Source organism: Ochotona princeps, chromosome 16, assembly GCF_030435755.1.
Source record: "Ochotona princeps isolate mOchPri1 chromosome 16, mOchPri1.hap1, whole genome shotgun sequence".
Classification (NCBI taxonomy): domain Eukaryota; kingdom Metazoa; phylum Chordata; class Mammalia; order Lagomorpha; family Ochotonidae; genus Ochotona; species Ochotona princeps.
The window spans coordinates 50,035,346-50,051,500 of NC_080847.1; the positions used below are offsets into that span (position 1 = coordinate 50,035,346).

A 16,155-nucleotide genomic window follows, 5' to 3' on the forward strand; every position below is an offset into this window, starting at 1 on the left:
GATCCCATTCAGCCTCCCTCCCCCGCCTGCCGGTGCCGCCCCGCCTCTCGCCGCCACGTAGTTACCTGAGGGCGGCAGGCAAGGGGACTCAAACCGCTCGGACAGCCCGAGCTCACACGTGCCAGCTCGCTGAGGGTCTCCTGCAGACGCCGGCCAGCCAGGCCCCCCGATTACCCCAGTAATGCAACCAGCAAAATGGGCGACACAACAAACCGCCCCCCCCACCCACCGCCCCGGGCTCCGCCCACACTCCCGCCCGCGCCTCACGTGACTCCGGGGTAACTGCCTGCGCTTGCGCACAAAGTGCTCCTTGCCACCGGCAAGCATGCGCAGTGAGCCGCGCGGCCCCCGCCCCAGCGGCGAAATCCGGGTCAGGGCTGGGGCCGGCCACGGGCGCGGAGCGGAGCATGCGCCAGTGTGCCCGGCGGGCGCTCTGCCCCTTCCCCAGCCGTTCCCGCCCAGGGCAGCCGACCGGGGGGCCAGGGGAGTAGTCAGCAGCAGACGGGGGGGGCCACGGTTCAGTCATTTTAATAGAAAAAAAACAACACACAGTCGGACACATCCAGCTTCAGTTCTTCACCTTGGGGGGCGGGCCTGCAGCAGAGGAAACGGGGGCGGGGTTAGGCCGGTCCCAGCGTGGGGCTCCCCGGTGCTGAGCTCACCTGTCCACGCCCACACCAGGGCGGGGTCTCCCTCACACCTGTGCACGCCCACCACCAGGGCGGGGGTCTCCCTCACCTGTACACGCCCACCCACCACCGGGCGTGGGTCTCTCTCATAGGGCTCGAGGGTCAGCTGCTCCTGGGGCTTCATGTTCTCCTGCTGCATCTTCTTCACTTCGGGACGCGAACACGGCCTCGGCCGAGGCGGGTGGAGTCGATGCAGTTGGCCTGCCGGGGGGAGAGAAGGCTCCTGGGGTTTCCCCATTCCTGCCCCCACCTTTTACCCCGAGCCTGGTGGGGCTTTGTGAGGGGAGTTATGAATGACAGGAGACCCTGACAGAAGCCTGCTCATCTAAACGTGCAGGTTTGAGTGTAGACCCAGGGCCTGTCCGCGTGGGTGAGGGCTCTGTCATTTCAAAATAAACCTTTAGACCTGGCCCAGGCCCCCAACCATATGCGCCATCAGAGCTCAGACCCTGGGCCTCTGCAGTACAGCGTACTGCGGGTGTCTGACCACTAGGCTTAAAGAGCCACCCCAGGCTCCTCGTTTCCCACTGGCTGCCTGGCAGGGAAAATGCTCCCACCCCCCCCCCCCCCCCCCGCCTTCAACTCCTCAAGCCCCTTACCTTAATGGAAATCACAAAGTGGCCTCCGTTACGCAGGAAGGTGTGGGCATTCAGAGCCACAATCCGTGTTTGGTCTGGCTGGGCCACATCAGCAAAGATGACATCCACCATCGCTACAGGGGAAAGGGTAGCACTGGAGAGCTGGACCCACCCCGGATCCTCCCGTGGGGCCTGGGCTCTGTCAGCAGGTTCCTGGGAAGGTCTCCCTGCCTCTGGTCTCGTTGCTCCCTCACCCCAACTCATTCCCTCCCTGTACAGCAACCCTGAAAAATCCACATTCGGGTATCTCACTTCCTCCCATTAAATCATGGTTGCCACCTCCAATGTGGCCAGCCCTGGGCTGGGCGTGGGGGACACAGAGACAAGTCAGACCAGGACCCTGCCTTCTAGATGCCCCTGGGTTGGGAGGGCAGTGACGTGTCATCACAGATGAGAAAAAGCAACAGTGTCTGTAGGACTGCCAAATGCAAACACGAGATGGGACGAGGGTATAGGGATAACATGATGTCAGGACAACTGAATTCTGAAACTGGAAAAAGCAGATGGACTCTCATTCTATGCAGTCCCCTCGGTGGGCTTTAGGGTGCTTCCCCTAGCTACTCTGCACGGTATTAACTGTTTACAGATTCTGGAGCGGTCACCACGGGCCACGTTCCCCTGTGCTAGGACCTCCCCAGAGGCTGGTAAGCACCCCCAGAGGGGGCTTTTCTACCATTAGCAAGGGGCAGTGAAGCGGTGGGGGGAGCACCACACTCCAGGGCTCTCAGGAGAGGTAGGGAGACCAGCGGAGAGAAGGGCCATACTGCTAGCAGGGACACAGCCTCCACCGCCTCTCCCAGGCTCTGCCTGCCCTCCCACCAGGCAACCTGGCAGGGCCTGCCCTCCCCGCTCTGGGCCATCACCAGAGGCCCTCACCGATGAGCATGCGGTACTTGTGCGGGTGCCGAGCGTCCTCAATTACAGGAATAATGTTGGTCCTCTTCTTGGCCAAGTTGATGAGGTCACGGCCGGAGCGGTGGGGAAAACTCAACTGCGTAGACCAGACCATCCTGAAAGACAGCCGCTGCTCAGACAAAGGGACACCAAGCTCTCCTGTGCGCAGGCCTGCTGCGGGCCCTCACAAGGCCTTCCATGGGCCTTACAGTACCCGCAGCCGCTGCTCAGACAAATGGACACCAAGCTCTCCTGTGCGCAGGCCTGCTGCGGGTCCTCACAGCGCATGCGGCAGCTCCTCTCTACTGCTAGGGCCGGTGCTGGGGCGTAATGGGTAAGCTACTGTCTCATACGGCTACCTGTTATATGACCGCGCTGCTTCACTTCTGACCTAGCTCCCTGCTCAGGGCCTGGGGAAGAGCAGGGGAAGGAGGGCCCCTGTCCAAAATCCACGTGGGAGACCCTGAAGAAGCTCCAGCTTTGGGGTCTAGCTCAGCCCTGACTGCTGTTGCCACTTGCAGAGTGAAATAATCCTTGATTGGAAGAGCTCTCCATGTTAACTCTAACAGCCAAGGGCTCCTCAGCAGGTACCCTGGCTCCCTAACCTGCCAGAGCTCAGCTCAGAGACGAGGCTCCTAGGAGCAGCAGAGAACCAGCCCAAGCAAGGAATGAGACCCCAGAGTACGGGCACGGGGGCCAGGTGCCACTCGGGGCCTCTGGCTTCACAGCCACCTCGCTTTCCAGCAGGGCAAGATAAGGAGAGGTCAGGCGACCTGCTGCCAAGCCATGTGCCCTCTCTCAGCAGTGTTGGGTAGGGGAGGCTGGCACTACATTACATGGAAAGAACCAGGGGTCACAAAGCAAGAGGAAATGTGTGTCGGGCACCCCCATACCTGGGAAAGCTGCTCAGCATGCAGAAACCTGAGCTCAGAAACAGTGAGAACCCCTCCTTCCTTCACAAGTGATGGCAGTGGGACAAAGGGGGCAGCTTGAGCTTTGTGAAGAGAGCAAGCAAAACCAAGTGGTCCACGTGCACACCCAGTGTGGAGCCTGCTCACAGGGGTCACTCCGGGCCAAGCCCCCAAGAGCTCCAGCAACCTCTGCTTCAAGGAGCTGCTTAATTCATGGGGCTGGTCCTGAGCCCCCAGACAGAGGAAAGCAGCCAAGCCCTGGGATTCCAGGTGAGAATGGGGCGGATAGTGGTGGTGGGGGGTAATGGCCTTTCCCTCCCGCCAGCCCATCCTCTGGAGTCACTCACCGGGGCCAACGATGTCGGAGACGTGGGAGACGGGTGGTGCCTGAGGCGGGCCCCGAGGTACAGCACCTTGGCCCCTGGTTTGATGTGGATCTGATCCACGCCACCCAGGATGGCTGCCGCCAGCTTGGAGCGGAAAGGGTTTCCAGGCCCGGTACTCAATCTTGTCATCCCCCTCCTGGGCAGGAAGAGATGGGGATATGGGAAGTCAGGCCTGAGCTTGACCCTCAACAGTAGTCACTGGCCCAGGAGAAGGCACAGCCACAGGCAGCAAACCCCAAGAGCCAGCAACAGTGAGACATGGCTCCCATCCATTCAGCATCTCTGCATTAGCCCCACTCCAGGTACTGGGGAGACCTTCAGAGACCCCTGAAGGGCACCCTGTACCAACTACCTCAGCCTGGCATGCGAGGCAGTGGCACATGCTGAACGAAGAGGACAGGTGTGGATTGTGGCAGCAGGGTAAAATAAAGAGGGGCAGCCAAGGAGAGCCGGGAAGGATGGGAGGGCATCCCAGGGAGGAGGAGGAAAGCTAGCAGTGAAGCCCAAGGCGTGGGGCTGGCAATGAAGACCAGGAGACAGCTGACCCAAGATGCAACCTGGCAGAGCTGGCGGGGAGAGTGGGGATCAAGGAGGATGCCAAGATGGCTGGTGGCACTCCATGGAGATGAGGCTGGGGGGAGTGGACAACTGGTTCAAGGATGCTGACTCAGGCATCAGGAGATCACAGCCCTGCCTGGGGCCCGGAGGCTCACCGCAATGGAGACTCTCTTCTCTCCATACACAGATTCCCCAGGGACCAGATTCTTGGTGACCAGGGCATCTTCCTTTCCTCGACAGATGAAGACACCTGCGGCGGGGTGAGCCGGGAAGCAGGGGTGAGGACCAAGGGCCACAGCCTGTCCCGAGCCCCAGCACCCCCTTGCTGCCTTCACTCACCCTCGTGTCGATGGGGTTCCACCATCACATTCTTCCCCGACTGGTTTCCTTTCTTGCCTCCCCGGCCCCGGCCCCGGTTGCCCCCAGAGTGGAAGCCGCCACCTACCGAGGGGAGATGCAGGGTTGAAAAGCAGACCCCCAAAACCTCTCCCCTCCCTTCCCCCCAGGAAGGCCCTTCCACACCACTCAGCCAAGCTCACTCACCTCTGCCTCCTCCACCGCCGCCACCTCCTCTGCCACCTCCTCCTCCTCCTCGGCCCCGGAAGCCCCCTCCTCGCCCTCGGCCCCCGCCAAAGCCCCCTCGGCCTCCACCACGGCCGCCACGACCACCACGGTCACCAAAGCCACCTCGGCCTCCAAAGCCACCGCCACGGGGACTGAAACCTGTGGGGGAAACAAAGAATAGCAATTAGGGCACTGCAACTTAGAAACCCTGAAAGACCTGGTACCTCACAATTCCTGCTAAACCAAAGAGCCAGAAGCAGGTGCCTGTGTGGAGGGCCGCAGACACCACAACCAGGACCCACCCAGTGGGGGAATACACAACATCAACAGTGAAATGTCCTTGGCTAACTAGGCCCAGAATCAGAAATCTTAGACTTGAGGTGTGACAGTGATGAGGCAGAGACAGTTTTAGAAAACCACTACAATTCAATATCCAGCCTGTCAAATTCAGCCTCTGGTTAAATGGAATGCACTGATATGAAGGAGTCCGAGGGGCAACATCTAGCATGTGTATCCACACTGTGGTCACTGGGTCCCCCAGGCCCTCGACCTGGCCCTTGCTCCTGCAACAAACAGCAGTGACGCCAGCGTAGAAGGAACTTCACCAAGCCATCTCTTCTTGCTAAACTAATCATCCTGCTGCCAGCTCAGGGTGAAAGAAAACCCAAACTGTCCGTTAGGACAAGTAATAGTTTAAAGGCAGTTTAGGGGCTGGTCAAAATGACCAATGAAAAAAAAAATTTTTTTTAAGATTTCTTTCTTTGAATGGAGGAGTCAGGGCAGGCAGAAACCCTCTACCAAGGCCGAAAAGGCCGGGCCAGGCTGAAAGCAGGAGCCTCAACTAGTCTCCCACATGGGTGCTGGGCCCTAAGCGCTTAAGCCATCTTCCAACTGCTTTCCCAGGAGCATCAAGAGGGAGCTGGATGGGAAGTAGAGCAGCCAGGACTCGAACTGCTGCCTGTATGGGATGCTGATGTTGCAGACAGTGGTTTAACCAGCTATGCCACAGCACAGGCCCCCAAAAGCCTAGACCTGAATCCAGATCTTCTCACGAGCATGGCAGGGCCCAAGCACCTGAACACCCTCTGCTGTCGCCCCTGGTGGGAGTGAGCAGGAAGCCAGATCACAAACACAGCAGCCAGGTCTCTAATCTGGCACTGCTTTGGGACGTAGGTGTGACGGTCTGCACCAAAAGCCTGCCCAGTAGGGGCACTTGCAAAGATGCTAATGTGGGGGTCCAAACTGGGAACTCCCATGTGAGAATCTAGCCTCTACTGACCTCTCCAACCCCCTTTCCGTGTTTCCACCAAAGAGCACCCACAGTTCAGGCTGCACATCTTTGGCACTGTGGTCCCCACTGCCCTGCTCAACCCCTCCTCCAAGGCCCTGGGGTGGGGGGTGTCTGGTAAAACTGACATCCTTGGAGGTGCCTGCCCTGGCCACCAACCCACCCAGCTCCACACACATCACAGCACCTCAGTGCTACCGCCTGCCCCACTAGAAATCCAAGTCCAGATAGATACAGATCTCTTAGGGTATGGGGCCCTAGAATGTCCCCAGACCCTTAGGAAGTGATATGATGGTAGTCAGACAGCGCAAGGGGTCTCCCCTCAGGCAGCCCATGCATGGGACCCGGGGAGACAGGTCACACCACAGCCACGGCCCCACTGAGAGAACTGGGAAGTCTTGTAGGAATCTTGAAAAAACCCCCATCTGCAACATGAGGCTATGGGGTCCACACGAGGCCCCCCTCCCCACCTTGGGAGTGGTACAGCTGACATTAGTTCGAACACATCGCTTGATTATTCAAGCTCAGGGGTCCAAGTGCCCTGCCTTCGACTTAGGGGGAAAGTCACTGGCTGGGCCTATGGGACGCTCTATGAGGCTGACCAGGACAAAGAACCAGGAAATGTGGGCATGTGCAGGTGGCACAGTTGCACCCCTGCCCAAACACTCAAATCATTTCAATCTACTGCAGGCCCAGGGGCTCTTAGAAACATGCACTAAAAGCACCCCAAAATGCCCACATTCACACACTTGTAGGTGGAAGGTCTACAAGACTCCCTGGCTTCAAATCTGCCCACCTCCTGGTCTTCCTGCATCTTCAAGGGGCAATTCCATCCAGCCTACCCATGCCTTTCCAGCTGAAACCTCAGGCCACATACAGCCTGTTGGGCGCCATCTTCCCAAATCTACTCCCTGGTGGTGAGACTTCATCAGCCACCTTCTGCCACTACTGTCGCCACCAGGGCCCAAGCCACAGCAGCCGGGTTCCAGGGACAGGACAGAGCCGGCTCTGGCCACTGCGCCCCCCAAGTCATGAGGACCCCTTAACATGGCATCAGTCACATTGCACGCTCAGCATCTTCCAGTACGAGCTGACCTCTGACCATTGCTGCAACTCCGCATGCCGGAGGAGGGGAGCTGGGAGACAGAGGACCTTCCTCCATCCCTGGGGGATTCCAGAGAGCAGCAGGTACCTGGCCGATGAGCCCACACCCCACTTCACCAGAGACACCCCTCAAGCACTCATGCACAAGGCTCCCTCCTTCAGCACCCCGTTTTCCCATCTCTGTGAAAACTTCCCAAACTTGGTAGCCCAAGTTCTCACACAGGATGATTGGGGAGTGGGAGGGGGACCCTACATTCTCCTTTTCCATATACTCTCAAAGATGAACTGTATAATGGAGTCTAGCGTATCAGAGAAGTGAAGTAGACCACATCTCTACTCCTGGAAGGAAGGAATCCAGTAAAACAGTTCCATATACCTTGACAATAGGATGTTCCACTTTCTACCACTGCCTATACCTTCAGTGCCATCCCGCACTCAAACAGCAGAACATCAAACTTGTGTAGGTTACTAAGGAGCTCTAATTCTGTGATATTATGGAGGGAAATGGTGGGAGGGGGGTGAGCAGGAAAGGGGGGTCATCTTTGCACCTGCAAAACCACATTATGGAAATAATAAAAGAGAATGTCACATGAGTCAATATTATCCCATGCCACATAGTGGGCTATTTACAGAGAACGAACGCTCCCTCCATCACACAACCATGTGATTGATGACATCATGTGTTCAAAGTCTCACACACACGGTGGGCTCAGCAGGTCGGTCCCGAATTGAAATATGGAGGCAAGATGGATCCCCATCCTCCCACCATTAGGGGGCTGGGGAGGGCTGGAGGGAGGGGGTGCAGGAATAGAGCCAGACAGGGGCAGCCTGTGAGCAACTCCCCCGCTTCTTCCCGCTGAGGAGTTGGGAGTCCCAGGTCCCCAATACCCACAGCTTCTCAAGGGGCCTCCCCCCACCCTCTCCCCAAAAACCTGTAGGGAGCTGGAAACTGGGGGTCCGCAGGGGAGGCCGGAAGACTGGAAGAAGCTGGGTAACGGGGTGCTCAAGGTACACAGAGGGGTGGATGCAGAAATCAGGGAGGTGCTGGGGGCTCCCCAGACCCAGCTGCCTGCCAGTCGCCAGAGCACGGATCCCTCTGTCCGACCCTAACTAAAAGCCGCGGGACCCAAGACCTCGGAAGTATCCGGGTCAGGATCCCACGAGGGTTGCCGTCACGAACCACGACCCCAAAGGGGGTCCTCAGGATCGAGCACGCTCGCCTCCCGACCCCACGACCGTGACCCTCAAACTCGCCCCCCACCCCCGGTTCTAGGTCCCACCCCAGGGCGGATCGCGCCCGGCCCTCTCCCCCGACTCCCTGCCTCCGGACCCAGCTCCCGGCCCTCTCTTCTGGCTCCCTGCCTCGGGGCCCAGCGCCCGGCCCTCTCCCTCGGCTCCCTGCCTCGGGGCCCAGCGCCCGGCCCCCGGGTGCCACCCAGGACTCGAACCCGCAGCCCAGCCGCACCTGGCTTCATGCTGCCCGCTCAGCCGCGCGGTTCCGGGAGTCGGCGGCGTCCCTGCACGCACGAGTCTGGAACTGTCGCACGTGGAAAGCGGCGCAGGCGCGCGGCGACGCAAAGCGAGTGACGCGAGCACGTAGCCCCGCCCCCGAGCTGCCTTGCCCGGCTTTGCCCGGAGCTGAGCGCTCGCGCGTGCGCAGTGGGCGAAAACACCATTCTGGCTCTTTCTGCGCGTCCCGCGCTTTTTGCGCTGTTGCGTTCAAGTTTCCACTTCTCTGGTGCCAGGATCCCAGTCACCAGGACTTATAGCCAGGCCCTCTGCCCCTCGTCTGTATTTCCCCACCAAATCTTTCAGGTCCTCCTCTAAGACCCCAAAGAACCTTTTCCTGTTCCCAGCTGTATTCCGGTTTTCCAATCAAAAAGCATTTTAGAGTATATCTTGTCTGGGAAGGCAAGACACCAAGCCGTTTGGGTTTGGCGATAAGAGTGTTTGGGGGAATGGGAATGGTTAAGGTATGCAAGGAGTGAGTGACTCCCAGGGAAAGAACTCTGGCGGGCAAGGTGTGAGCATTCCGGGGCCTGAGAGCTGCAGCGAGGAGATCCCGGAGCGAGGATGCCTGAAAGGAGCAGGAGGAATCAGTGGTGGGTGTGGTAGGGGCAGGAGGGCAGGAGAGGCGAGCAGGGAGCTTCCACGTTCCCACGAGCTTCCAAAGGACCCTGAGTTACACGGAGAAGGGGGCTTGCTCGATCTGCCAGCCGAGACAAGACTCGGGAGGGATTGGGAGGGAAAGGAAGAGCAGAGGACCAAGGCAGGGCCCAGTGGGAGCGCGGCCAGGCCAGATCAGCGTGTGGGACCCTGCCCGAAGAACTGACAGGGTTTGTGTGCTTTTGGTTTTCTAACACAGCCAAGCAGCTTTGCTGTGCCACGTTCCTGGTCGGCAGCCAGACGCAACGTCTGCTTCTTAGGAATTTGCACGTTCGGGGGCAGCGTCTTCATCAAATGCTTTTCCCCTAGGGGCACAGTGCTGTTAGGGCTGTCAGCCCAGTTCCCAGGGCTCTAGCACCACCTGCTGGCCGAGAGGTGCCTCTCCTGCCCACCTGCTCTGCCGAGGGGGACTGAACATTCACTAATCACTCTCCGAGGCTGCCTGCTGCTCTTGTACCGCAGTACCGGGTGAAACAGCCCCAGGGCAATGAGGGACACAGACCCCCTCTACACGGTGTTTAGGCCCAGTGTCTGTTGGGGCTGCAGTGGGGGAGGCCCAGGCTTCACAGGCCAGGTCCAGGCTGGGAGAGGAACTGGAGGGCTTCTCCTTACTGCCTCCAGCTGCCGCAGAATCTTCCTATTAGCTCCTTGCCCTGACCCCGACCTAGCTGTCTCTTTAAAGATGCAGCATTCCCAGTGGGGCCGACTCCCTCCGTGGGCCTGCAGGAAGTACAAGAACCCCTTGACTCCTCTCAGCTGCTTCCGAAGCCCTTCCTCTGCCACCCCTTCCCCCGCCTGGCATCGAAGCTCTCTCAGTCGTGCCGCAGCACCTGCAACCCCCGGCACTGTCATTCCCTGTTATTCCAGTTCTCATTGCGACTTCTTGTGTCAACCTCAGTGATTCCCAAATCAAGATCAGGATCCTTGGCCCATTCTGGTCTCTGGGCATCTTCTGCCTCAACCTTGTATTCTTCCCACCCCTCCGTTCGCGTGCTAGCCACATCTGATGTTGCAGACACAATGGCGACCACGATAGCCCCAGAGGTCTCAGTCTGGTGGAAGAAGACCCATCCCCATGCACCCCACTCCCTGTCCATCGCCCCCTGTCCCCCCAGTGCACACCTCTCGAGCGGTCACTGTCACTCTAAGACCCCAGCAGAGCATGAAGCTGGTCATCTTGTCTGAAAGGCAAAATTACAGAGAGGAAAAGAGAGAGAGAGAGAGAGAGAGAGAGAGAGAGAGAAACTTGTATCCATTGATTCACTCCCCACATGGCGGTGCCAGGCTAAATCCAGGAGCCAGGCATTTTATCTGGTCTCCTCCATGAGTGCAGCAGCCCGAACACTTGGGCCATCTTCTACTGCTTTCCCGGACCATTAGCAAGGAGCTGGATGGGAAGTGCAGCATCCAGGACTCAAATCAGTGCTCATACGGGGTGCCAGCATTGTAAGTGGGAGTGTAATTCATTACTCCACAGTGATGGCCCCCAATAGTGGATTAATTCTATGCATGTATGCTATGTGTAACCAGGATAATCAGTATTTCTATTTCCATAAAGATTTATCTTGTATGTATGTGTGTTAGGAACCTTTGCACTCCTCTTTTCAAGTTCTAAATTCTAAAATAAATTGTACAGTAGTCATCCTACTGTGTTCACTAGATCTCCTATCAGATTCATCTTATTAGACTAGACATTGGTGCCTATTATCTAGCCACTATCCTAACCTGCTATTTCTAAAATCTTTCTTTAAAAAGATTTATTTATTTTTATTGCAAAATCAGATATACAGAGAGAAGAGACAGAGAGGAAAATCTTCCATCTGATGATTCACTCCCCAAGTGACTGCAACAGCCAGTGCTGCACCGATCTGAAGCCAGAAGCCAGTAGCTTCCTCCAGGTCTCCCACACGGGTGCAGGGTCCCAAGGCTTTGGGTCATCCTTAACTGCTTTCTCAGGCCACAAGCCGGGAGCTTGGATGGGAAGCGGGGCTGCTGGAATTAGAACTGGTGCTCATATGGGATCCCGGCATGTTCAAGGCTAGGACTTTAGCCACTTGGCCACTGCGCCAGGCCCCTATTTATAAACTTTTAAGGCATTATATCATATAATAGTATGTATGTGTGTGACTTCCACTATGTTTTGATGCAATTCAACACACTTTGTTGATGAACTGGGCAGAATTAAGAACCCTCCATGTTGGTGCTGCTGGACTTGCTGGGTGCTGGCAGTGCACTGTGCCAGGCAAACCACCTTGGAGGAGCAGGGGCAGGTGTGAAGGCAACCAAGACTGGTTTATGACTTGCTGATGGGACTAAACCATCCAATTCCCTCCTCTGCTCTGTGAGTCCAATCACCAACAACTTATCATTGAGGATACTGAGCCAGGGAGAAATGAAATAACTTGTTAAGGTCTACAAATGAAAGCTATTGATTTTTCTTTCCACTTTCCATTTGCTCCCTCCATACAATCACTCATCCTCTTATCTGACTATTCCTCAAATTGCTCATTTCCTTGTCTTTCTATTTGCCCTTTTATTCCTTTGCCAGTCTGTCTCTTCTTCTACCCACGCAATAAAGCATTGGCCGATCGATCGATCCATCCATCCACCCATCTTTCCATTCATCCAATCACCCCAATAAAAACTCATGTGTGTTGGATTCCCCTGGCATCTGATCCCTGTGACGCAGGGAGAAACATCAGGGATGAGTACACAAGGCACAGACACGTCAGCATACAGCTTGGCTTCAGATTTTATTCACTGGTTTCCCATTGGGCTTCAGTGACTTTGCAAAAGGGCATAGTGGTGGGTGTTTCCTTTAACCATTTCCAGGGTGGGTCAGGTCCGCAGATCTTCATTCCCAGTGGATGACTGATCAGGGCTCACTGTAAGAGACAGACATTTAGCACCTGCTCTTATAGATTGAGTGCCCACCCAGACCCCCCTTCCTGTGAGGATACCTGCCCTTGCCCCAAGAAGTCTCACCAAGGCGAGAAGTCTGGCGCCCGCCATTTATCCATATCTGTGTCCTCCTGGGAGTCACCCAGGTCATTGGCCGGGTTCCTGTCAAAGTTTCCACAGGCCCCACACAGCGCTCCAGCATGGTCATCACGGACAGCCACAGTCAGCTGCCCGTCGGTTCCAAGCCACACGCTCACCCCTGCCTTCTGTTGGACGAGTATGGAGCCATCGGATGTCTGACTCACAGACACTGATGTTAACACGTCAACCGGGAGAGCCACTGGGAGGCCGTTCACCTGGGGATGGAGGTGGACAAGCACAAGGGTGAGGCCAGAGCCGGTGGAGAGCTGGGGTGTTACCACAATCGAGACCCAAGCAAGATCACACATTCCAAGAATCCAGACAGCCTCCCAAGGTCAGGAATGGGAGGTACTTTGTGCTTGATAGACACACCAACCAATCAGCCTCAGGATCATCCTGTTTGGAGTCTAGTTTTCTAAATGAAAGAACCCTTGAGCATATTCTGTAAGTTACTGGTGCCCTAAAAAAAGAGGATTTATCTTTTATGTCTTATAATCTGATGTCTGAAATTAAGTAATGACCTTAGTACATATAATATGTAGCTGGGGCAGGGAGGGGTATAAGCAGGCATCTTCGCCCCTGTAAGAGGAAAGCCTGCCCAAGAATCCAGCTGACGTGGTGACTGGCACATCTGGAAGACAGAGTCCTTCTCATGTTGCTAGGACATCTTCTAGCCAAGCCTAGGGCCTGACCTCTGGGTGGTCTAGTTACATGGGCCAATGAATCCACTTTGGCTTAAGGAACTTTTGAGCTTGGATTTCTGTCACTGGCAACCAATGCAATCTTGATAAATCACGCCAAGATCAAAAGTATGAGGTGACTTGAATTGCACAGAAAAGAGAGAACAAGCCAGGAAGTGTAGAGGTATTGCAAATACCAAACACACACAAGTCCAGGGGAGACCCCCTGCCCTCCTCTGTCCTCCTGTCCACTAGCCACCATGCTCAGACTCACCCACACGCCCTTGCCGGGGATCACGGTCACTATGCCATCCTCGAAGAAGACATGGATCTGGACTACGGTCTTGGCTTTGTCCTCACAGGACTGGACAGCAGCAACCACACGGTACCAGGGGATGTGCGATGCCAGGCCGGGGCAGCGGGAGGAGAGATCATACACGCCTGGGGAGCTGAAGGCACCAAGGGCTCCGTCAAAGGTGGTGAGATTGGAGCCCGCGGTGAGGGAGCAGAGACCCTGCGAGACCTGGCAGACCCGGGTCCCCTCGTGGATGTCGCACACAAAGCCGACTTGGCATTCATTTGCGGAGCACGTGAGGCCGTTGTCTGAGCAGTAGCAGCTCTCGCTGCAGTCTGAGGACAGCAAGGAGGTGTTCACCTGCACAGAGAAGAGGGGGCCGGTGAGTAAGGCAAGGTGGGGGGCCCTGCAGGCCACAGTCCTCCAGCCCTCTGCATTCAGGCAGAATGCCTGCGAATACGCTGTGGTCAACCCACTGATGGCTGAGCAGCCACAGGGAAGAACAGACAAACTCAGCAGCTCAGCCTCGTCCAGACCCGGCATCCCTCGGCAGGCCCACTGAGTGACGACCCACCTGCCTGCACTAGCGGGGCTGGACCAGGCTAAAGCAGAAGCATGGGACTCAACCCAGCCCTCCCGCCAGCCAGTCCCTAAGTGCTTGAATCTTCCATCACCTGCTGTTTCCCAGGGTGTACCTCAGGAGAAAGCTGGCCTGGAAGTGGAGCCAGGGTCCAACCCTGGCACTCCAAGCTGGGACGCAGCTGGCCCACATGCCAACATCACTGTGCTACTTTGCCCAGCCGTGCCTATACCCAGATTACTACTCACAACAATATCAAATCAGTGCACATAATTGTTCCACTTAATGTTTAGGGAATTGAATTTTTCAAAAAAATGTCTGTAATGCTTAGTACAAACTTTTTGTTTTTTTCCGAAGTATTTCTGGTCCTTAGTTACTTGATTCTGTGGAACCAATCACATCACCCCATCCTCCCACCTCCCACATCTCTCTCTCCAGCCCCGATATCTCCTCTGCGTGCTGGACTACATGGAGAGGAAGCTGTCCAGCACAGGGGGTCAGGGGAGGCACTGACAGTGGGATGAAGACCAAGATGGAGCAGGGGAGTTGTGGGAGTTCAGGGAGGGCCACCTAGTCAAGCCCCCAACTAGGTGCCCACACATCAAGTCCCCCAATTAAGTGCCCCATCCTTTAGGAGGTTAGATGGCCCCTGTCCACTCCCCCACTCCCTCAAGCCCTTACTCACTGGCATGTAGCGCCCCTCATAGGTGCAGCCACAGTCCTGGATGGGGATACAGATGCCGTCGGAGAGCAGGTAGCGGTCATCGCATTCACAGCCCTCAAAGCAGAGGCTGGTGCAGCCCGTGAGGCCAGAGAGTGCCGAGCAAGAGCCCTGGCAGGTGTTTGTGCACAAGGAGTAGTGGCTGTGGGCTGGGCACTCCGCAGCTGCGGGGAGAAGAGGCAGGCTCAGGTCACAGCCCACCCTAGCATGGGGGGAGCTCAGGGCCCAATCCCACCCTGGGAGCGCACGTACACCCAGGAGCAGACAAAAAAAAAAAACGCGGGGTTTAGGGGGATCATTCAGGATAAGGTGCAGGGCTCTGGCTAAGAATCAGTGCCTGCTGTGTCTGAACAAGGTCCCAGATGCTGGGGCCAAGGAAAGGAGGACCGGTTGGGGATGTAATACTGACATCACCTGGGACCACAGCAGGTGCAGGAGAGTCTATGGACAAGAAAGGGAAGGCACTCCCATTCGATCACCTTCTCCCCAGGGCTAGCAGTCAGGGGAGAGACTAGAGCTGGTGACTGTGTCCACGGTCACCATGGACAGCAAGTCCAAAGCTATGCAGTGGTCAAGGATCCTGGGTAGGGGTCCGGCCCAGAAGAGACCCAAGCTGAGTCAGTTCTGGTGTCAGACAGGACAGGAGCCATTCCTTGCCCTATGACAGTGAGGTGCAGTCTTTTTTTTTTGGAGGTGGGGTAGGGGTGTCTGACAGGCTGCAGCTTTGTCCTGGGTGCTTGGAGAAAACCTGTTCTCCTCTCCAGGGTCCGTGTGAATCCCAGACACAGCAGGGTGAGAAATACCCAGGACAGAGACAGGGTGAGGTTTGGGGGGTTGATCCCTAGATAGGAGCCTGAGAAGGGGCAGTCAGAGGAGGCTGAGGGAGCCAGCAGAAATGAGGCGCTGGGGGGCAGGGGGAGGACTTTCACAGGGAGAGGATGCTCCTGAGATGCAGTCAGAGGAGGTGGGGAGACAGCTGGTATCCCTCCCCAGGACCCCAGGGACACTCACGGCAGAAACTGTCTGTCCTCCAGGGTTTCATGGTCACACCGGCTGCCTGGCAGTCAGCCACATAGGCGGCCAGGCTGTGGCAGAGGAAGGTCATGTCGCCCTTGCTGGAGCACAGGCTGTAGACACACTGGCGGAAGTACTCAGACGGACTCAGCACCTCGTGGCAGCTGGCGAAGGTGCCGTTGGCATCGAGCAGCTTCCCACAGATCTCACTGCTCTCATAGGCAGCCGTCTCGTTCGCCGAGCACGTGGGGCAGTCCTGGGTCCCACAGCCCTCGCTGCAATCCTGGGAGGAGCCAGGTGCCCTCCACTCGGCTCCGAAGGCGTCAGCATCGGGGGCGACCGTGCCTCCGGGCAGGACAAAGTCGTCAGTCCAGTTGCCGTTGAAGTTGCCACAGAGGCCGCACACACGGCCGTGGAAGGTGCTGGGGATGGAGATGAGGACATGGGCGTTGCTGTTGAGGAGCAGCCGCAGCCCCCCGGTGGTCTGCAGGATCAGGTTGCGGCCCTCGGCAGTCACCCGCACATGGCCCACGGCCGCAGGCAGGGCCATCTCTTCGCCATCTATGGTGACCTGGTGGAGAGGGGAATGAAGAAAGGAGGATTCTTAGACACTCAGGAAAGCTGT

General features: G+C 57.0%; 2 protein-coding genes across 2 annotated transcripts in view; both read right to left on the reverse strand.

The window, feature by feature from the left end:
- Positions 1–8: 8 nt before the first annotated feature.
- FBL (fibrillarin) lies at positions 9–8,598 on the reverse strand. The gene is given in 15 exon segments (XM_058673923.1): positions 9–65; positions 268–377; positions 663–840; positions 842–868; positions 870–890; positions 1,289–1,401; positions 2,204–2,306; positions 2,308–2,351; positions 3,480–3,525; positions 3,528–3,620; positions 3,622–3,654; positions 4,232–4,326; positions 4,416–4,517; positions 4,620–4,799; positions 8,498–8,598. Coding segments are annotated over 15 exon segments (1,212 nt in total). The 5' UTR covers positions 8,508–8,598.
- A 3,335-nt stretch (positions 8,599–11,933) lies between these two features.
- FCGBP (Fc gamma binding protein) overlaps positions 11,934–16,155 on the reverse strand; it is a 67,789-nt gene continuing 63,567 nt past the window's right edge. Inside the window, exons 45-49 of the mRNA XM_058673924.1 lie at positions 15,528–16,101; positions 14,481–14,680; positions 13,195–13,575; positions 12,184–12,455; positions 11,934–12,083 (exon numbers count right to left, since the gene is read on the reverse strand). Coding sequence (XP_058529907.1) covers positions 12,074–12,083; positions 12,184–12,455; positions 13,195–13,575; positions 14,481–14,680; positions 15,528–16,101 — 1,437 coding nt within the window. The 3' untranslated portion in view covers positions 11,934–12,073. The remainder of the gene's footprint in view (positions 12,084–12,183; positions 12,456–13,194; positions 13,576–14,480; positions 14,681–15,527; positions 16,102–16,155) is intronic.